This window comes from Rhinopithecus roxellana, chromosome 9 (genome assembly GCF_007565055.1).
Source record: "Rhinopithecus roxellana isolate Shanxi Qingling chromosome 9, ASM756505v1, whole genome shotgun sequence".
Taxonomy (NCBI): domain Eukaryota; kingdom Metazoa; phylum Chordata; class Mammalia; order Primates; family Cercopithecidae; genus Rhinopithecus; species Rhinopithecus roxellana.
The window spans coordinates 22,939,460-22,956,109 of record NC_044557.1 but is presented as its reverse complement, the minus strand read 5'-3'; the positions used below and the strand labels follow the sequence as shown (position 1 = coordinate 22,956,109).

The 16,650-nt window shown below is 47.5% G+C and overlaps 1 protein-coding gene across 4 annotated transcripts in view; it reads right to left on the bottom strand.

Moving 5' to 3' along the window:
- Window positions 1–16,650, bottom strand: part of ERICH1 (glutamate rich 1) — a 63,710-nt gene that overhangs the window by 32,144 nt on the left and 14,916 nt on the right. For all 4 annotated transcript variants that reach the window (XR_004059249.1, XR_747947.2, XR_747948.2 and 1 more), the window contains exon 2: window positions 15,804–15,950. Coding sequence is in view for 1 of the 4 variants with exons in the window: in XM_010363106.2 (XP_010361408.1) it covers window positions 15,804–15,950 (147 nt within the window). In the remaining 3 variants the exon portion in view is untranslated. The remainder of the gene's footprint in view (window positions 1–15,803; window positions 15,951–16,650) is intronic.

The following is a 16,650-nucleotide window of genomic DNA, read 5'->3' as shown; positions in this document are numbered from 1 at the left end:
ATTACACAGTTTTGAAAAATATTTTTAAAAAATTATTTTAGAGTCAGGGTCTCACTCTGTTACACAGGCTAGAAAGCAGTGGTGTGATTAGGGCTCACTGTCTCCTTGAGACCTTGGGCTCAAGCAATCCTCCCTCCTTGGCCTCCTAAAGTGCTAGGATTACAGGCGTGAGCCACTGTGTTTGGCCTGAAGAGTCTTTTGTCCATTTTGCTGGAAAAAGTGCTGGAGGCAAAACCAGGGCCCATGGTGCACCTCTGTCGTCCTCACATAGGATGCCACCAAGTAGCACTAAGTAGTCTCTGTGGGTTTTTTTTAACCAGGGAGGGTCTCCAGGATCATCTTGCAGAGAAACTGCAAGTGCCAAGCACAACTGCTGTGCGTGCTCCAAAATCTCAGCTCAGCCGTGGTGGGAGGCTCAGTCGAGTCCAGGAGCACAGGGCTATGGGTGCCAGGACCATGCCTGGGAAGAGGCACCGCACTCCAGCCTGTGCAACACAGGGAAACCCTATCTCAAAAAAACCCCAAACCCACTAAATTTCAGCTCAGAAACTCCCCGCGCATTTGGCTCCATTCTACAACATGGTCACAGTTATTCTGAAATGAGATGTGTAAGGTTGGTTATTATCAGGAATGAAAGAAAATGGTATTTCCCACCAGCAATGATAACTGGCAAAATGCTAAGAAGGCAGGGAGCGCTAGCCCGACGAGAGGGCTGGACAGAAGAGGCCACCCCGATTGCTGTCCTGACGGCCTTCTTCTCTCCTGGTACCACGACACTTCAAGTAATTAGATCTACATCAACTGAAATCAGTGTAAATTCCGAGGACAAGCACAACAATGCTGCCCGGTATCTCCGCTGCGCGCCGCACCCAGACCCTCTCCACCTCTCAGGGAGATGGCGACTCACAGAAGCAGGCGTTCTGGAGAAGGAGGGAGGCTTCATTTCCCTCCTATTTTCATCATATTTAGACAAGCTCCAGCATCCAAGGTCTCAGCACACACGAGAATGAACACACAGGAGCAGGTAGACACTCACAGACCCACAGAGGCGCACAGACCCGCACAGGCACACAGACCCATACACGCGCACAGACCCACATGCGCGCATAGACCCACACAAGCGCACAGACCTGCACACGCGGACAGACCCGCACACGCGCACAGACCCACAAAGGGCACAGACCCACACAGGCGCACAGACCCACACACGCGCACAGACCCGCACACGTGCACAGACCCACACAGGCTCACAGACCCACACACGAGCACAGACCCACACCCGCGCACAGACCCACATGCGCGCACAGACCGGCACAACGCACAGACCCGCACACGCGCACAGACCCACAAAGGGCACAGACCCACACCCGCGCACAGACCCACATGCGCGCACAGACCGGCACAACGCACAGACCCACACCCGCGCACAGACCCACATGCCCGCACAGACCGGCACAACTCACAGACCCGCACACGCGCACAGACCCACATGCGCGCACAGACCCACAAAGGGCACAGACCCACACAGGCGCACAGACCCGCACATGCGCACAGACCGGCACAACGCACAGACCCACACACGCACACAGACCTACACACGCGCACAGACCCGCAAAAGTGCACAGACCCGCATCCGTGCACAGACTCCCACAGGCGCACAGACCCGCACATGGACACAGTTCCGCCCATGCGCACAGATCTGCCCACACGCATAGGCCCACACAGGTGCACAGACCCGCACAGGTGCATAGACTTGTACACACACACAGACCCGCACACACGCACAAACCCACACACATGCACACGCCCGAAAGCTCCACTCAGTCCTCACTACCCTGCTTCCAAGCTACAACTCGTTACCAGCTGTTTCCTGTGCTGTTTCCTGGGCCATAAAAGGTCCCACTGCCTCGTGGCTGCTCTGAGAAGGTGCTCAGCTGTGGAGGTCCTGGCCCCATCGGATGGGCTCCTCCGTGCAGATGTGGTTTGCTGTCTTTCACAGACTCTTAACCAGCTAATCACAGTCTTGGTAAAATATTCCTTTATAAGAGGCTTCCACATGGCAGATAAGATAATAGGAAAAACTCTCCTGAAAAATACTTAACAATGCCAGATAAAACACAGCAAACCTTCCTGAAATGCAAGCCGAGCTCTCAAGACAAGCGCAATCTGGCCCAAAAAAGGAGGAGGAAAAGCAGCCGAAAGGAAGTGCAGGTGCCAACCACGCTGCATGCAGTATCATGGACAATGTGAACTGTCCCCAAACCATCCACCAATGACACAAATGCTGCAACTTGACCTGATTTTAAAATACACATGGAAAAGCCAACGGCCAGGAAGGGCAGAGCAAGGGCTGAAGAAGAATCAGGTGGACGGGTCTGCCCTGCCGGATGGGAGCACGCCATACCCACAGGTCTGCCCTGCCGGATGGGAGCACGCCGTACCCATGGGTCTGCCCTGCCGGATGGGAGCACGCAGTACCAACGGGTCTGCCCTGCCGGATGGGAGCACACCGTAGGATGGGAGCATGCCGTACCCCAGAGCAGCTAGGAAGCTGAGGCACAGACGCGGGCCTGGGACAGAGCCGCTGCCACGAGGGCTGGCCCAGCACAGAGGGCTGAGGAAACTGCAGCCCCAGGTGAGCAGCGCCGAGTCGGACCACCAACTCACACCAGACAACAACTGCAAGGGCAAACACTGTCTAACTACGATACGTGTATTTTTTTTGCATAAAAGTATAAAATATCTTTGCTATTGAGGTAGATTTTAGATAAAGATTTCTTAAAACACAAAAACTATGAAATTAAAGATGAAGTCACATTATATCAACTTCTAAACAATGGAAGACACTGACGTTTTTACAAATGAAAAGGTAGCCAGGCACAGTGGCCCACACCTGTAATCTCAGCACTTTGGGAGGCTGAGGTGGGCGGATCAAGAGGTCAGGAGTTCAAGACCAGCCTGGCCAACATGGTGAAACCCCGTCTCTACTAAAAATACAAAAATTAGCTGGGTGTGGTGGCAGGCGCCTGAAATCCTAGCTACTCAGGAGGCTGAGGCATTAGAATCGCTTGAACCCAGGAGGTGGAGCTTGCAGTGAGCTGAGATTACACCACTGCACTCCAGCCTGGGCGACAGAGCAGGACTCCATCTCAAAAAAAAAAAAAAACAAAAAACAAAAAACAAAAGAAAAGAAAAGGCAATCCATAAGAAAAGGTGTTTGCTGGGCTTTGGAGCATCTAAAGAACCCCAGAAATTGGTAAGACAAATTGGCAGCGGCTCTGTCCCAGGCCCGCATCTGTGCCTCAGCTTCCCAGCTGCTCTGGGGTATGGCAAAGAAACACGGGCAAAGGCAGATGGTTAGGAGGCGTGAAAGGCTGTCCAGTTAGTTTCGTTAGCTAGGTAATGTGCATTGAATAAGAAACAGAAACCTCACACTCGATTAGTGAGACTGCGGATTAACCGGGCCCTGGAGAAACAAGAATGCCGGGAGAGTCAAGTAGGCACACAGTGGCACAGCTGCTTCAAAGACAAGCTGGGAATCTGTCCCTCCATTGAAATGTACAACCAACACCTCTCTAGGTACACACCCCAGGGAAACTCCCCAAGTGCAGACACACAAGACAGAGAAAGATATCAGAAACCACAGGAGCAGGCACCTCCCACTTCCAGCCAAGACGGAAAAGACTTGAACAGACACTTAGAAGAAGAAATGCAAATGGACAGTAAGCACAATCGAAAGCAAAACATGAAAGAGGCCGGACGGTGCAGTCCGTGCGGCAGGATTCACTCTCATCACACTCAGCACCAGGTTCTGTGACGGGACGGTCACGACTCCGCAGGAGGGTTTGCATCTTGTGTGGGGGTAACACTAGTGCCCGCAGCTAACGGCCAAGACCCGCCAAAGTGGACCCTTTCGGCTCGCACAGCCTTGGTGATGGACGCAGAGGGGCAGGGCGGAAGCCAGAACGCAGGAGCGAGAGCTGGACGCCCAGGGAACCAGGCGGAAGCCTGTCTCAGTCCTTGCTGCTGACAGGTAGCAGCAGGTGTCCTACTCAGGCCAGGTACCCCACAGGCCTGGGGTCAGCTGAAGGAGGGCCCAAGAAGCTGCAGAGACCTGGAGGCCCAGAACTGCCCACAGCACCCAGGCAGGCAGCAAGTCTGCAACAATGCACGTGAGCTGCGGTGAGCTTCCACCCCCAGGAGCCGGAAACTAAAAGGGCTTACGTCCACCTTCCGAGTTTCAGGCAGAAGAGCCTCCCGTGGCCCCCCGTAACCAGGAACATTCGGGGAGGGAACTGTGGGAACCGCAGTTCAGCACAGCCAAGTGGACAGAAATGAACCCATCCTATCTGTTAATGGCATGTCAGTAAGATACAGATGAAGGTGCAGGACAGAACAAATGCACACACCCCATCCTCCTCCCAAGGCCCCACCAAAATGAGAGTAAGTGGGTTTGCAACACACAGAGGACAAAGGAAGGACAGATGAAAAAAATACAGTGTTGGAAGGTGAAAAGTAGACAGGATTCTGAGTCCTACAATGGCAGCTGAAACACATCAGACACGAGACCTGCTCCAGTGGGGCTGCCAGGGAGCCTGGAAGTGGGGAGGAAAAGGGGTGCAGGCAGGCTGTGGAAGCCTCCCCACCACCGGTGGGAGACCAGAACTCATTCTCTGCAAAGGCCAGGTCTGGCCCCCGGGAGCCTCCGACACCACAACTGAAGGCAAAGTCCCCATAAGATAAACAGGGAGGGAGAACCTGTCCACAGAGAGTGTGGGAGACCCTTCTTCTCCTCCTTCCCGCTCCAACTCTGAGATGCAATGACAGAAATGAAGGGTGCAGCAGGAAGGGTGGAAGATGAAGTTTGAGAAAATCTCCCAGAAAGTGGCCTTAAACCACTAAACCATAAAAAATCAGGGAGAAGAAAAAAGGGGACTCTATTGGGAGACTCAATGTCTGAATGACAGGAATCCTGTAAACTGAAGATTGAAAGCAAAGAGCAGGAAATGATCAAGGAAACAAGAGAGCGGCACACGTGCCCAGACTACGGAGGCCACGGCAGATAAAAACAGACCACGCTCAAGACCGCAGCATCAAGCTCCACCACATGAAAGCCAGAAGCAAAACTGCAAACTGCTGCGAGGGAGGAAAACTGCTCGTAGCCAAAGGAATCGAGAACCAGAAAGGCAACTGCCTTCTCCAGCGACAATGGATGTTAAAAGTCTTAAAGTGTGAGACAATTATTTAGCCCAGAATTCTACACCCCAAAAAACAAATTTTAAGTACAAGAATTAAGGTACACTTGACCTTCAAGATTCTAAAATATTTATCTCCCAAAAACCATTTTCCAGGAAGTTACTAGGGAATGTGTTTCAACAAAATGGAAGCAAACCCAAGAAATGAAAAGACTGAGGCCAGGATAGCAAAGGAAGCCCCTGGGAGAGGCGAGACGGGGAGTTACAGCAAGAACTTGGGGGCGGCCCATGCTTGGGGGTGGAATGGTCTGGAAGAGGCCACGAAAGATGAAGCTCACTGAGCCCTGAATGTGTCTGACCATAGAACAAGGACAGGGAGGTGCGGGGAAAAATTAGCACTATTAAGTATTTAGGAGAAAATGCAAAAATCCAAGAAAACTATTAACTCTACTAAAGCTCCGCTCACGCCACGAAAGGTTTCACAAAATGGAATAATCATGTGTTACGTAAGTCAGCAAGAAACTATATTTACGGAGACATAAACATGTAAACAATACTGATGTACAAACATTTTGAAAAAATTATATTGGAAGGACAGGGGTTGTAAAAAATATGCATCCATGGTGGGGGAAGGTGCTTAAAAAAAAAAAGGGAAATCCTTAGTTTCCAAAGTCAATACATAAGATTTAATCCTCTCCTTCCCTGCCAAAAAAGAAGAAGAAAACAGGAAGCAACAGTGTAAGTGTGTGACTCTGAAACGGGGGTAGTTTACCCCAGAGCAGCCGCTGCAGAGCTGGAGGGTGTGTGACTGGAGTGATGGGCAGAACACTGCTGTTTTTAATAATAATTCCTGGAGAATTATTTGAATCTAAAATATATGCAACATATAACTGACAACTTAAAAATAAAGTTCAATATGGGCTCTTCAGTGAAAGAAATTTACCGAAATGCGCACACCCTGGTTATTTTGGTTGTTGACAAATCAGTCTTATCTTTGGGACAAATGGAATTATCAACACTCTTCTAGAACCAAAGAAACAGATCGTGTAACGTGAACAAATATCAATCAACTGGTTAAATCATCGCCATAATTACCATGCTTTGTCCTAACTGTACAAGAACATTTTCCTCCATCTCATGTCCAAGGATGGATGTGGGCACTGTTCCTCTTCTGGCTGCCTCCTGTCCCTCACAGCACACCACTCAGCCCAGCCCTGATATCCAGCAGGCTTCCTCCTGGACATGCATCTCAACGGACCCTGCGCGATGGCCCGTGCAGAAGTGACCCATGGTTCTTACCTTTTTTGTTGTGATTTCATCATTTTGCCCCTGGCCAAGACTTCTCTTTTTCCAGGTGCAAGTAAATTATAACATTTTTCCTTTAACATTTCCAAGGCATAGCACTTCAAAAAATATGCTGCTCTTTCATGATTAAAAAAAAAAAAAAAAGAATAAACTGGGCATAGAAGGGAACGTCTTCAACGTGATAAAGGCCACGTATGAAACCCACAGCTAACATCATACAGGATGGTGAAAACGGGGATGCTTCCTCCTCAAGATCGGGAATGAGACCAGGATTCCCACTCGTGGCACTTTTTGTCAACATCATAGTACAACTTCTAGCCAGAGCAATTAGTCAACAACAACAACAAAAGGAAGCAAAGGGCATCCGGACTAGACAGGGAAAAGTACAACTATCTTCACTCACAAAGGAAAAAGTAAAACTACCTGAAATCACAGATGACAGCACCTTGCACCGTGATGCACCACACAAGACGCTGGTGAAGGGCTGGCTGCATGTGGGATGGCGAAGCCTCAAGATAACGCAGACCCTGAAGATGGTAACACCGCACTTTCCGTACCTCTTTAATGTTTGGATACATGAACACTCACCATCGTGTTACAGCATAGGCATGTACTGACCGGGCAAGCAGCCTGGGAGCAACAGGCTGTGCCACACAGCCCAGGCCTGCAGCTGGCTCCACCATCTCCTGTGTGTAAGCAGACTTTGCTCACACAACAATGGAATCCTCTAAGGATGCATTTGTTGGAACGCATTATCATTGTTAAGTGATGTGTGACTGTATATAGAAAACCCTAAGGAATCCACAACAAAATTGTAAGAGCTAATAAACTAGTTCGGCAAAACTGCAGGATACAAGGTCAATGCACAAAATCCCTTGCATTTTCACACACAAACACCGAACGTTCCCAAAAGAAAACAAAGAAAAAGCAATTCCACTAAACAATAGCACTAAAAAGAATAAAATACTTTGGAATAAACTTTTTAAAAAAGGGTAAAACTTTTCTATGTCCTGGAAGTACTGGAAGGAAAAATATAAAAAAAAGATAAGGCCAGGCGCAGTGGCTCACACCTGTAATCCCAGCCCTTTGGAAGGCCAACGCAGGCAGATCACCTGAGGTTGGGAGTTCGAGACCAGCCTGACCAACACGGAGAAACTCCATCTCTACTAAAAAAATACAAAAAAAAATTTAGCTGGGCGTGGTGGCACATGCCTGTAATCCCAGCTACTCGGGAGGCTGAGGCTGGAGAATCACTTGAACCCGGGAGGTGGAGGTTGTGGTGAGCCAAGATCATGCCATTGTACTGTAGCCTGGGCAACAAGAGTGAAACTCCGTCTCAAAAAAAAAAAAAAAAAAAGAAACTACAGTCTGAAACTACAAAATATGGTTGAGAGAAATTAAAGAGGACTTAATTGAATAAAAAGACATCATAAAGTTAGGGACTGGACAACGTAATATTGTTAAGAAGACAATACTGCCCAGTGTTCTACAAACTCGTGCGATACCCATCAAAACTTCAAATGATTTTTTTTTTTTTTGCAGAAATTGACATGCAGATCCTAAAATTAATACGGAATTGCAAGAGACCCTGAGTCTTGAAAAAGAACAAAGTAGAGGGACCCACACGTCTCAATTCAAAACTTAGTACACAGCTACAGCAGTCAAAACAAGATGGTGGATGGTACAGACACGGAATGGACATAAATCAATGGAATAGAATTGAGAGTCCAGAAATAAACCCCACATCTGTGGCCAACTGATTTTTTTTTTTAGACGGAGTCTTACTCTGTCACCCAGGCTGGAGTGCAGTGGTGTGATCTCGGCTGACTGAAACCTCTGCCTCCCGGGTTCAAGTGATTCTCCTGCCTCAGCCTCCCAAGTAGCTGGGACTACAGGCTCCTGCCACCGTGCTTGACTAATTTTTGTATTTTTAGTAGAGACGGGGTTTCACCACGCTGGCCAAGGCTGGTCTCAAACTCCTGACCTCAAGTGATCCACCCACCTCAGCCTCCCAAAGTGCTGGGATTACAGGTGTGAGCCACCGTACCCGGCTGCCAACTGATTTTCAAAGAGTGCTAAGTCCACTTGATGGGGAAATGATGTCTTCCACAAGTGGTGTTATGACAATTGGATACCCACATGCAAAGGAAGGAAGTTGGAGCTCTACCTCACACCATACACAAACATCAGCTGAAAATGGATCAAAGACCTACACATAAGTGCTAAAACTATAAAACTCTTAGAAGAAAACCTAGGCATAAATCTTTGTGACTTTTGATTAGGCAATGATGTCTTAAATATGATATAAAAATCAAAGGCAACAAAAGAAAAAATTAGATAAATTGAACTTTATCAAAATTAAAAACTTTGGGGCTTTAAAGGACCCCATTGAGAAAATAACTCATGGTATGGAAGAAAATATCTGCAAATCAAGTATCTGATGAGGACTCAGTATGGAGAATGTACAACCAACTCCTACAACTCAGCAACAGAAAGACAATCCAATTAAAACTGGGCAAAGGATGTAAACAGATAGTTCTCTAAAGAAGATATACAAAAGGACAACACGCAGGAAAAGATGCTCAACATCCTCAGTCATCGGAAAAATGCAAAACCACAATGAGATACCAGTTCACACCTACAAGGGTGGCTATTATCTTAAAAAAAAAAAAAAAAAAAAAAAAAAAAAGAAGTGTTAGTGAGCATGTAACGTAGAGAAACGAGAACCTTTATACAATGCTGGTGGGCATGTAACATGGTTCAGCTGCTGTGGAAGAGTCCAGCTGTTTCTGAAAAAAATAAACTTGGAGTTACCACTTGACCCTGCATTTCCACTCCTAAGTATAAACTCAAGAGAATCGAAAACATACGTCCACGCCAGGCCACACAAAAACATGTGCGTGGATTCTCACAGCAACATGACTGACAACAGCTAAAAAGGAGAAGCAACCGAACGTTCATCAGCTGATGAATGGAGAAACACAATGTGGCCCATCCACACAATGGAATATTAGCCTTAAAAAAGCAAGTGAGTTCTGACCCATGCTACAACAGGAATGACCCTTTAAAAAATTATGCTACATGAAAAAACCCAGACACAAAGGGTCATACGTTGTATGATTCCATTTATATGACATATTCAGAACAGATAGATCTATAAAGAAAACAGATTACTGGTTTCCAGAGGCTAGAGAGAGTGGGGAACGGGGGCTGAGTGGTTAAGGGATAAGGAGTTTTTTTTTTTTTTTTTTTTTTTTTTTTTGAGACAGGGTCTCACTGTGTTGCTTAAGCTGGAATGCAGTGCCACAATCTTGGCTCACTGAAGTCTTGACTTCTCAGGCTCAAATGACCCTCCCACCTCAGCCTCCTGAGTAGCTGGGACTATAGGTGCACATCACCATACCTGGCTAATTTTTGCACTTTTTGGTAGAGACGGGGACTCGCCATGTTGCCCAGGTTGGTCTCCAACTCCTAGGCACCCACCTTGGCCTCCCAAAGTGCTGGGGTAACAGGGTGAGCCACTGTGCCCGGCCAAGGTGTTTCTTTCTGGTGTAGTAAGAATTTTCTGGAATTAGATGGTGGTAATGGAATGGTTGTACAACAGTGTCAATATACTAAAAAGCACTAAATTGTATACTTTGAATTGGTTAATTTGAAATGGTAAATTTTAGGCTACCTTTCTGGGGTGCAGCCTTATCTATCTCGTCCTTGTGACATGACCTCATCATCACAAATTCCCTTCTAAGCCAGGGCCAAGTGGTTTTGGTTGCTTGTAATTTAAGGGTCTAAAGTGTCCAGGGAACTCACCCAAGGACATTAGACTTGATAGACCAGAGTGTGAACCCTCCAAAATCACATGGGAGACCATGTCACCAAGGGAACCAAAGCAGGGGCAGCGTCTGCACGCTCACCCTTGCGGGGTCCTCCCTCAAGGGCCATAGTCTGTTTTTCTGGGGTGTGCCCACCCGTCCTGACTCTGCGCTGGCACCTCCACCTGGACATGGCTCCAATGGTTCAGCAAAAGGCTTGTGCACCCGACCTTCTCATTTGCTCCCTGGAAAAACAATTTTTTACCCTGTGAGACTAGGTCAACTCACATCAGTATTTTGACTTTTAATTCAACATCTGTGTATTAAACAGTATCTTACAAATGCCACTGAAACGAAGTGGTTGAATGCTGAAGCTCTGTGAAAAGATGTCACCCAAAGGATCACCAACAACTTCAAAGGCCAAGTGCTTTGTCAGAATCACAATGGACCAGCCAGTTACAAATCAGAATCTTTCAACACCAACTTGAAATAATCATCCTGACACTGTAAGCTTCCCATATGCTACTGCTGCATGAGTGCGTAACTCAGTAAAATAAAACAGGAATAGTGATGCGAAGAATTGTCTCCTGACAATTCCAGAGAGAAAAGGAGGTCTGAAAGTGTTTATTTTTAAATAGTGATTTTAAAAGTGAAAAGCCAATCACTTTAGGCAAGAAAACACATATCTTCTAGAAGGAAACTGGCCTGGAATTTACAGATATTATTTTTTCACTTAGAAATGATCCATCATCCATCCATACATACAGCTTCAACTGCCCCACCTAATTTCATCTTCCTACCACCAGATGTTATTGGTGAACGATCACCTTTAAAACTTTTGTTAGGTTACAGCAAAGAAAAAGCAAATCGACCCTAAAAATACAATTTTAGAAAAGATTAAAAATGTTGGTTCAGTAAAATTCAGAGAAAAACAGGAAATGTTAGGGACGGCCTGCTCCTTGTAAGGCATGACAGTGCACATGCTCCCCATTACCATCACCATGAGAGTTGTACGTTGCTATCATCAGTAAACTGACGCTGACACACTGTTGCCACCCCAGTCTGCAGTTTACATTGTGGTTCACTCTCGTACATCCTGAGTTGGAGCAAATGCAGAATGAGATGTGCCCACCATGGCGGCATCATACAGGGCGGTTTCGCCGTCCTGCAAGTCCTCTGCTCTCCACCTGCTCCTCCCAGTCCCTGGCAGCCACTGATCTTCTCAGGGTCTCCTCGGTTCTGCTTTTCCACAGAGTTACAGAGTTGGAATCACAGTGTGTGGCCTTTGCAGATTGGCGTCTGTCACTCAGCAATAAGCGTTCAAGGTCCCGTCGTGTTTTTCACGGCTTGATCGTTCATTTCTTTTTAGCCCTGAATAATTTTCTGTTGTCGGGATGCACCACAATTTGCTTATTCATTCACTTACTGAAGGACATCTTCGTTGCTTCCAAGTTTTGGCAGTTATGAATAAAGCTGCTATCGACATCCACGTGCAGGTTTATCGACGTTTTCCATCTATTTGGATAAATGAAAAGGGGCATAACTGCTGGATCATACAGGTAAGAATATGTTTAGTTGTGTAAGAAACTACCAAACTGTCTTCCAAAGTGGCTGCCCTGTTTTGCATTCCCACCTACAGTGATGAGAGTTCCTGTGCCTCCAGCATTTGGTGGTGTCAGTTCTGGATTTTGTCTACTCTAGTAGGTGTGTGATGGTGTCTCATTGTCTTGATATGCATTTCCCCGATGACATACGATGTGAAACATCTTTACATAGGATTATTTGCACCATATTTTCCTTGGTGAGGTCCACATCTTTGGCCCATTTTCTTAAGTTGAAGAATTCTTGAAACATTTTGAATAACAGTCCTTTGTCAGATATGTCTTTTGAAAATATTTTCTCTAAGTCTGTGGCCTGTCTCTGCACTCTCTTGACAGTGTCATTTGCAGAACAGAACATTTTAATTTTAATGATGTCCAAGTTATCAGCTGGACATCTACTAATCAATTCTTTCTTTGATTGATCAAGCCTTTGGTGTTGTAGCTAAAAAGTCACTGCTGAACCCAAGGGCACCTAGATTGCCTCCCATATTATCTTCTAAGAGTTTATAGTTTTGCATTTTACACTTCGGTCTAAGATCCTTGTTTTTGAGATGGAGTCTTGCTCTGTAGCCCAGTCTAGAGTGCAGTAGCACCATCTCAGCTCACTGCAACCTCTGCCACCCGGGTTCAAGCGATTCTTCTGCCTCAGCCTCCCGAGTAGCTGGGACTACAGGTGTGTGCCACCCCACCCAGCTGATCTTTGTATTTTTAGTAGAGATGGGGTTTCAACGTGTTAGTGAGGATGGTCTTGATCTCCTCACCTCGTGATCTGCCTGCCTCAGCCTCCCAAAGTGCTGGAATTATAGGCGTGAGCCACCACACCCAGCCCAGATCCATTTTTAACAAGTTTTTTTTGTAAAAGATTTAAGGTCTGTGTCTATATTTTTATGCATGTGGATGTCTAGTTGTGCCAGCACTATTTGTTGAAAAGACCATTCACTGAATAGCCTTTGCTCCTTTATCAAATGACCTAAGTCAGTATTATTTATGTGGGTCTATTTCTGTACTCTCTATTCTGTCCCATTAATCTATGTGTCTACTCTTTTGCCAACAACACACTGTCTTGATTACTGTAGATTTATGGTAAGTAAGTCTTGAAGTCAGGTAATGCCAGTCCTTTGATTTTATTTTTCTCCTTTAATATTCTGCTGGCTATTTTTAGTCTTTTGCTTCTCCATCTAAACTTTAGAATCAGTTTATCAATATTCACAAAATAACTTGCTGGGATATTAATCAGGATTGTATTGAATGTGTATATCAAGTTAGGACGAATGAGTATCTCTATAATATTGAGTCTTCCTATCCAGGAACATGGAATATCTCCTCAATTTTTAGTCTTCTTTGATTTCTTTCATCAGAATTCTATAGTTTCTTCATATAGATGCTGTACACATTTGTTAGATTTACACCAAAATATGTTATTATGGGGGAAGGGTGATGGTAATATAAATGATACTGTGTTTTGTTTTGTTTTTTTGACGGAGTCTTGCTCTGTCGCCCAGGCTGGAGTGCAGTAGTGCAATCTTGGCACACTGTAAACTCTGCCTCCCGGATTCAAGTGATTCTCCTGCCTCAGGTTCCCGAGTAGCTGGGATTATAGGTGTGCGCTACCATGCCTGGCTAATTTTTTGTATTTTTAGTAGAGACAGGGTTTCACTGTGTTAGCCAGGATGGTCTCAATCTCCTGACCTTGTGATCCGCCTGCCTTGGCCTCTCAAAGTGCTGGGTTCCAGTTGTTCTTTGCTGACATATAGGAAAGCAGTTGACTTCTGTGTATTAACCTTGTATCATACAACCCCACTATAATCCTTTATTAGTTCCAGAAGTCTTTTTTGTTGCTTCTTTCAGATTTTCATTACCTGCGTTTTCTTTAAAAACTTTGTTATGCTGATTGAAAAAGCAAGAACATTTCTAACAGGCACAATGGACAGTGCATTAGCTTTCTAGGGCTGCCATTACCAAGCCCCATGGACTGAGTGAACTCAACAACAGACATTTGTTCTCTCACAGCCTGGAAGACTGGAAGGCCAAGGTCATGGTCTCAGCAGGGCTGGTTTTGGACCTTGGCTTGCAAATGCTGTTTTCTCTGTTGTCACAGGGTCAAGCCTCTGTACGTATGCGTGTCCTGATCTCGTCTTCTAATATGGACACCGGTAATATTGGATTAGGGCACACCCTGACGACTTCACTGACCCTTAATCAACTTCAGGACCCCATCTCCAAATACAGTCACATTCTGAAGTACGGGGGGTTAGGGCTTCAACTTACAAATTTGCTGGTGGCGGTTGTGGGGAGGGGCAATTCAGCCTTTAACAGGTATATTCTTTAAAAGGTAAAAATATGCCCAACAGCAGTCACTTACTCCTTAATTGGAATGTTATCCTACTACACTGGGAGCTTGTACCATTTGAAAACATTAAGCCATATGGGAAAAATGCAGAAAGGAACATGGAATACATGGATTTGTCCCACAGGAAAAGCATGCTTAGTGTAACCCCGTATCTAGGAGACATGAAGGAAACCTTTTCCTTCTCACTTGTCTTCAATCCTGGACCAGAATGGTGTCTGTGGCACTCATCACATCGCAGGTTAGACAGGATTTCTGAGGGGGCCTGGAAATGGAATCACCACACAGAATATTACGTCTGTGGGAAAACGTGTTCACAGTCAACGGAGATCTGACCTGTGGGGCTGGAAGGTGATCTGTGGGATGACAAGGACTGCCTGTTGAGATCCCATTGCATGGCTCCATTATAAGGTGTGTGAAAACCAGAGACCGTGCAGCTCTCAGGAACACAAATGCATGGCGAACAAATGCCCAGTGAGAGACCACCGCTAAAGAAACACGAACGAGATCCCCAGAAATGGCACCCAGGAACCCACGTCTGGCTTTACGGACTTATGTGTTTACTGCGGAACAGAATGGACCCGCCCATATGTGCTGCACCCAGGTGGTCTTCTCCTGCATCTCTCAGCGGGATATGCTGCACACAAGCGGTCTATTCCCGTGTCTCTCGGTGGGATGTGCTGCACCCAGGTGGTCTATTCCCGTGTCTCTCAGTGGGATGTGTTGCACCCAGGTGGTCTCTTCCCGCATTTCTCAGTGAGATGTGCCACACACAAGCGGTCTACTCTCATGTCTCTCAGTGGGATGTGCTCCACCCAGGTGGTCTCTTCAGCGTCTCTCAGTATGATGTGCCACACACAGGTGGTCTATTCCTGTGTCTCTCAGTGGGATGTGCTGCACCCAGGTGGTCTCTGCCTGCATCTCTCAGTGTGATGCGCTCCACCCAGGTGGTCTCTTCCCGTGTCTCTCAGTAGGACATGCCACACACAGGTGGTCTCTTCCCGTGTCTCTCAGCGGGGGTCTCTCACAGTCTCACAAGTGAGTGGAGCTGCACTGCAGGGATTGGAGCTGATGGGACCCTCATGGCGGATGATCCTGCAGCCACCAAGAGCTTACGTGGGACTGTCATGGGACAGATGTCTGCCAAAGACCACGGGACAAGAACATCAGAAGCCTGTCCCTGAGTGGGTACAAGCTAACGGGGTCAACTGGAGACATGGTGTTGTGGTGGGGAAGGCGCCTGTTTTCCTCAGAGGTCAGGAAGGCTGGGCCAAACCCGAGTTATAGTCCAAATGGCATCTTCAGAGCACACGAGTAAATGACCCCAAAAAGGCAGTACCCTGACCTGGCCTTGGCTGGGGAGTCCACAGGGGCCTTGGCAGAGCTTGTGTGGACAGTGATGCCTGCCCTGCCCACCTGCTGCAGGCCCTGTGCAGATCTGCAGACAGAAGCCCAAGGCCCAGAAGATACATTCTCCAGGGCAAGTGATGATGACAGAGATTAACTTCAGTCCCTGAGACCCACCCACATCTGCAGACAACCTCACCTGTCAAAGGCTGAGCATGTTTCCGACTCACTTTCTCAGAGGTCACTTTTGTTGGTGGATTTTGGACAGCCAGCGTCTGGGGTTCCCTCTTTCCTTGGCCACTTGGAACCCGAGGAAAAAGTCTCTGCAGCACCTTCTCAACAAACACTGTATGGACAACCGATGAAAAGAAAAGGAAGAAAAGGAACCAGTTATGCAGTTTACTGAATCACACATGCCTTTTACTCCACACAAACACATCCTGAAAGCACCAACGGAGACCCAAGTCCCCGATCCTCCCACTCTGGGCACTGCACACCGGGATCCCCCAGACTCTGCCCCTCGGAGACCCAAGTCCCCAGTCCTCCCGCTCTGGGCACTGCACACCGGGATCCCCCAGACTCTGCCCCTCAGAGACCCAAGTCCCCGGTCCTCCCGCTCTGGGCACTGCACACCGGGATCCCTCAGACTCTGCCCCTTGGAGACCCAAGTCCGCGGTCCTCCCACTCTGGGCACTGCACACTGGGATCCCCCAGACTCTGCCCCTCAGAGAAACTCCTGAGGCTGACCCTAGAGGACCCCTCACCATCCTGCCATCAACTGACCCTCTCCACAGGGCATCACCCTGAGTCCAGTAGGCTGTGCACTGCCAGCAGGTGCTACCTCTGGCTCCAGGTCGCTTGGTTCCTCCCTGTGAGGTTGAGGCACATGCAGGCCGTGACCCCTGTCAGTGGGGCTGTGGTCCTGGGTGGATGGTGTCAGTGGCCCACAGCACCTGGAGCCAGGTGTGTGAATGGAGCAGGTGTGGGGGGCTCTCAGGCAGGGCAGGCACCACCCCACGTCCTCTGGGAACTCGTGGTCTGCACTC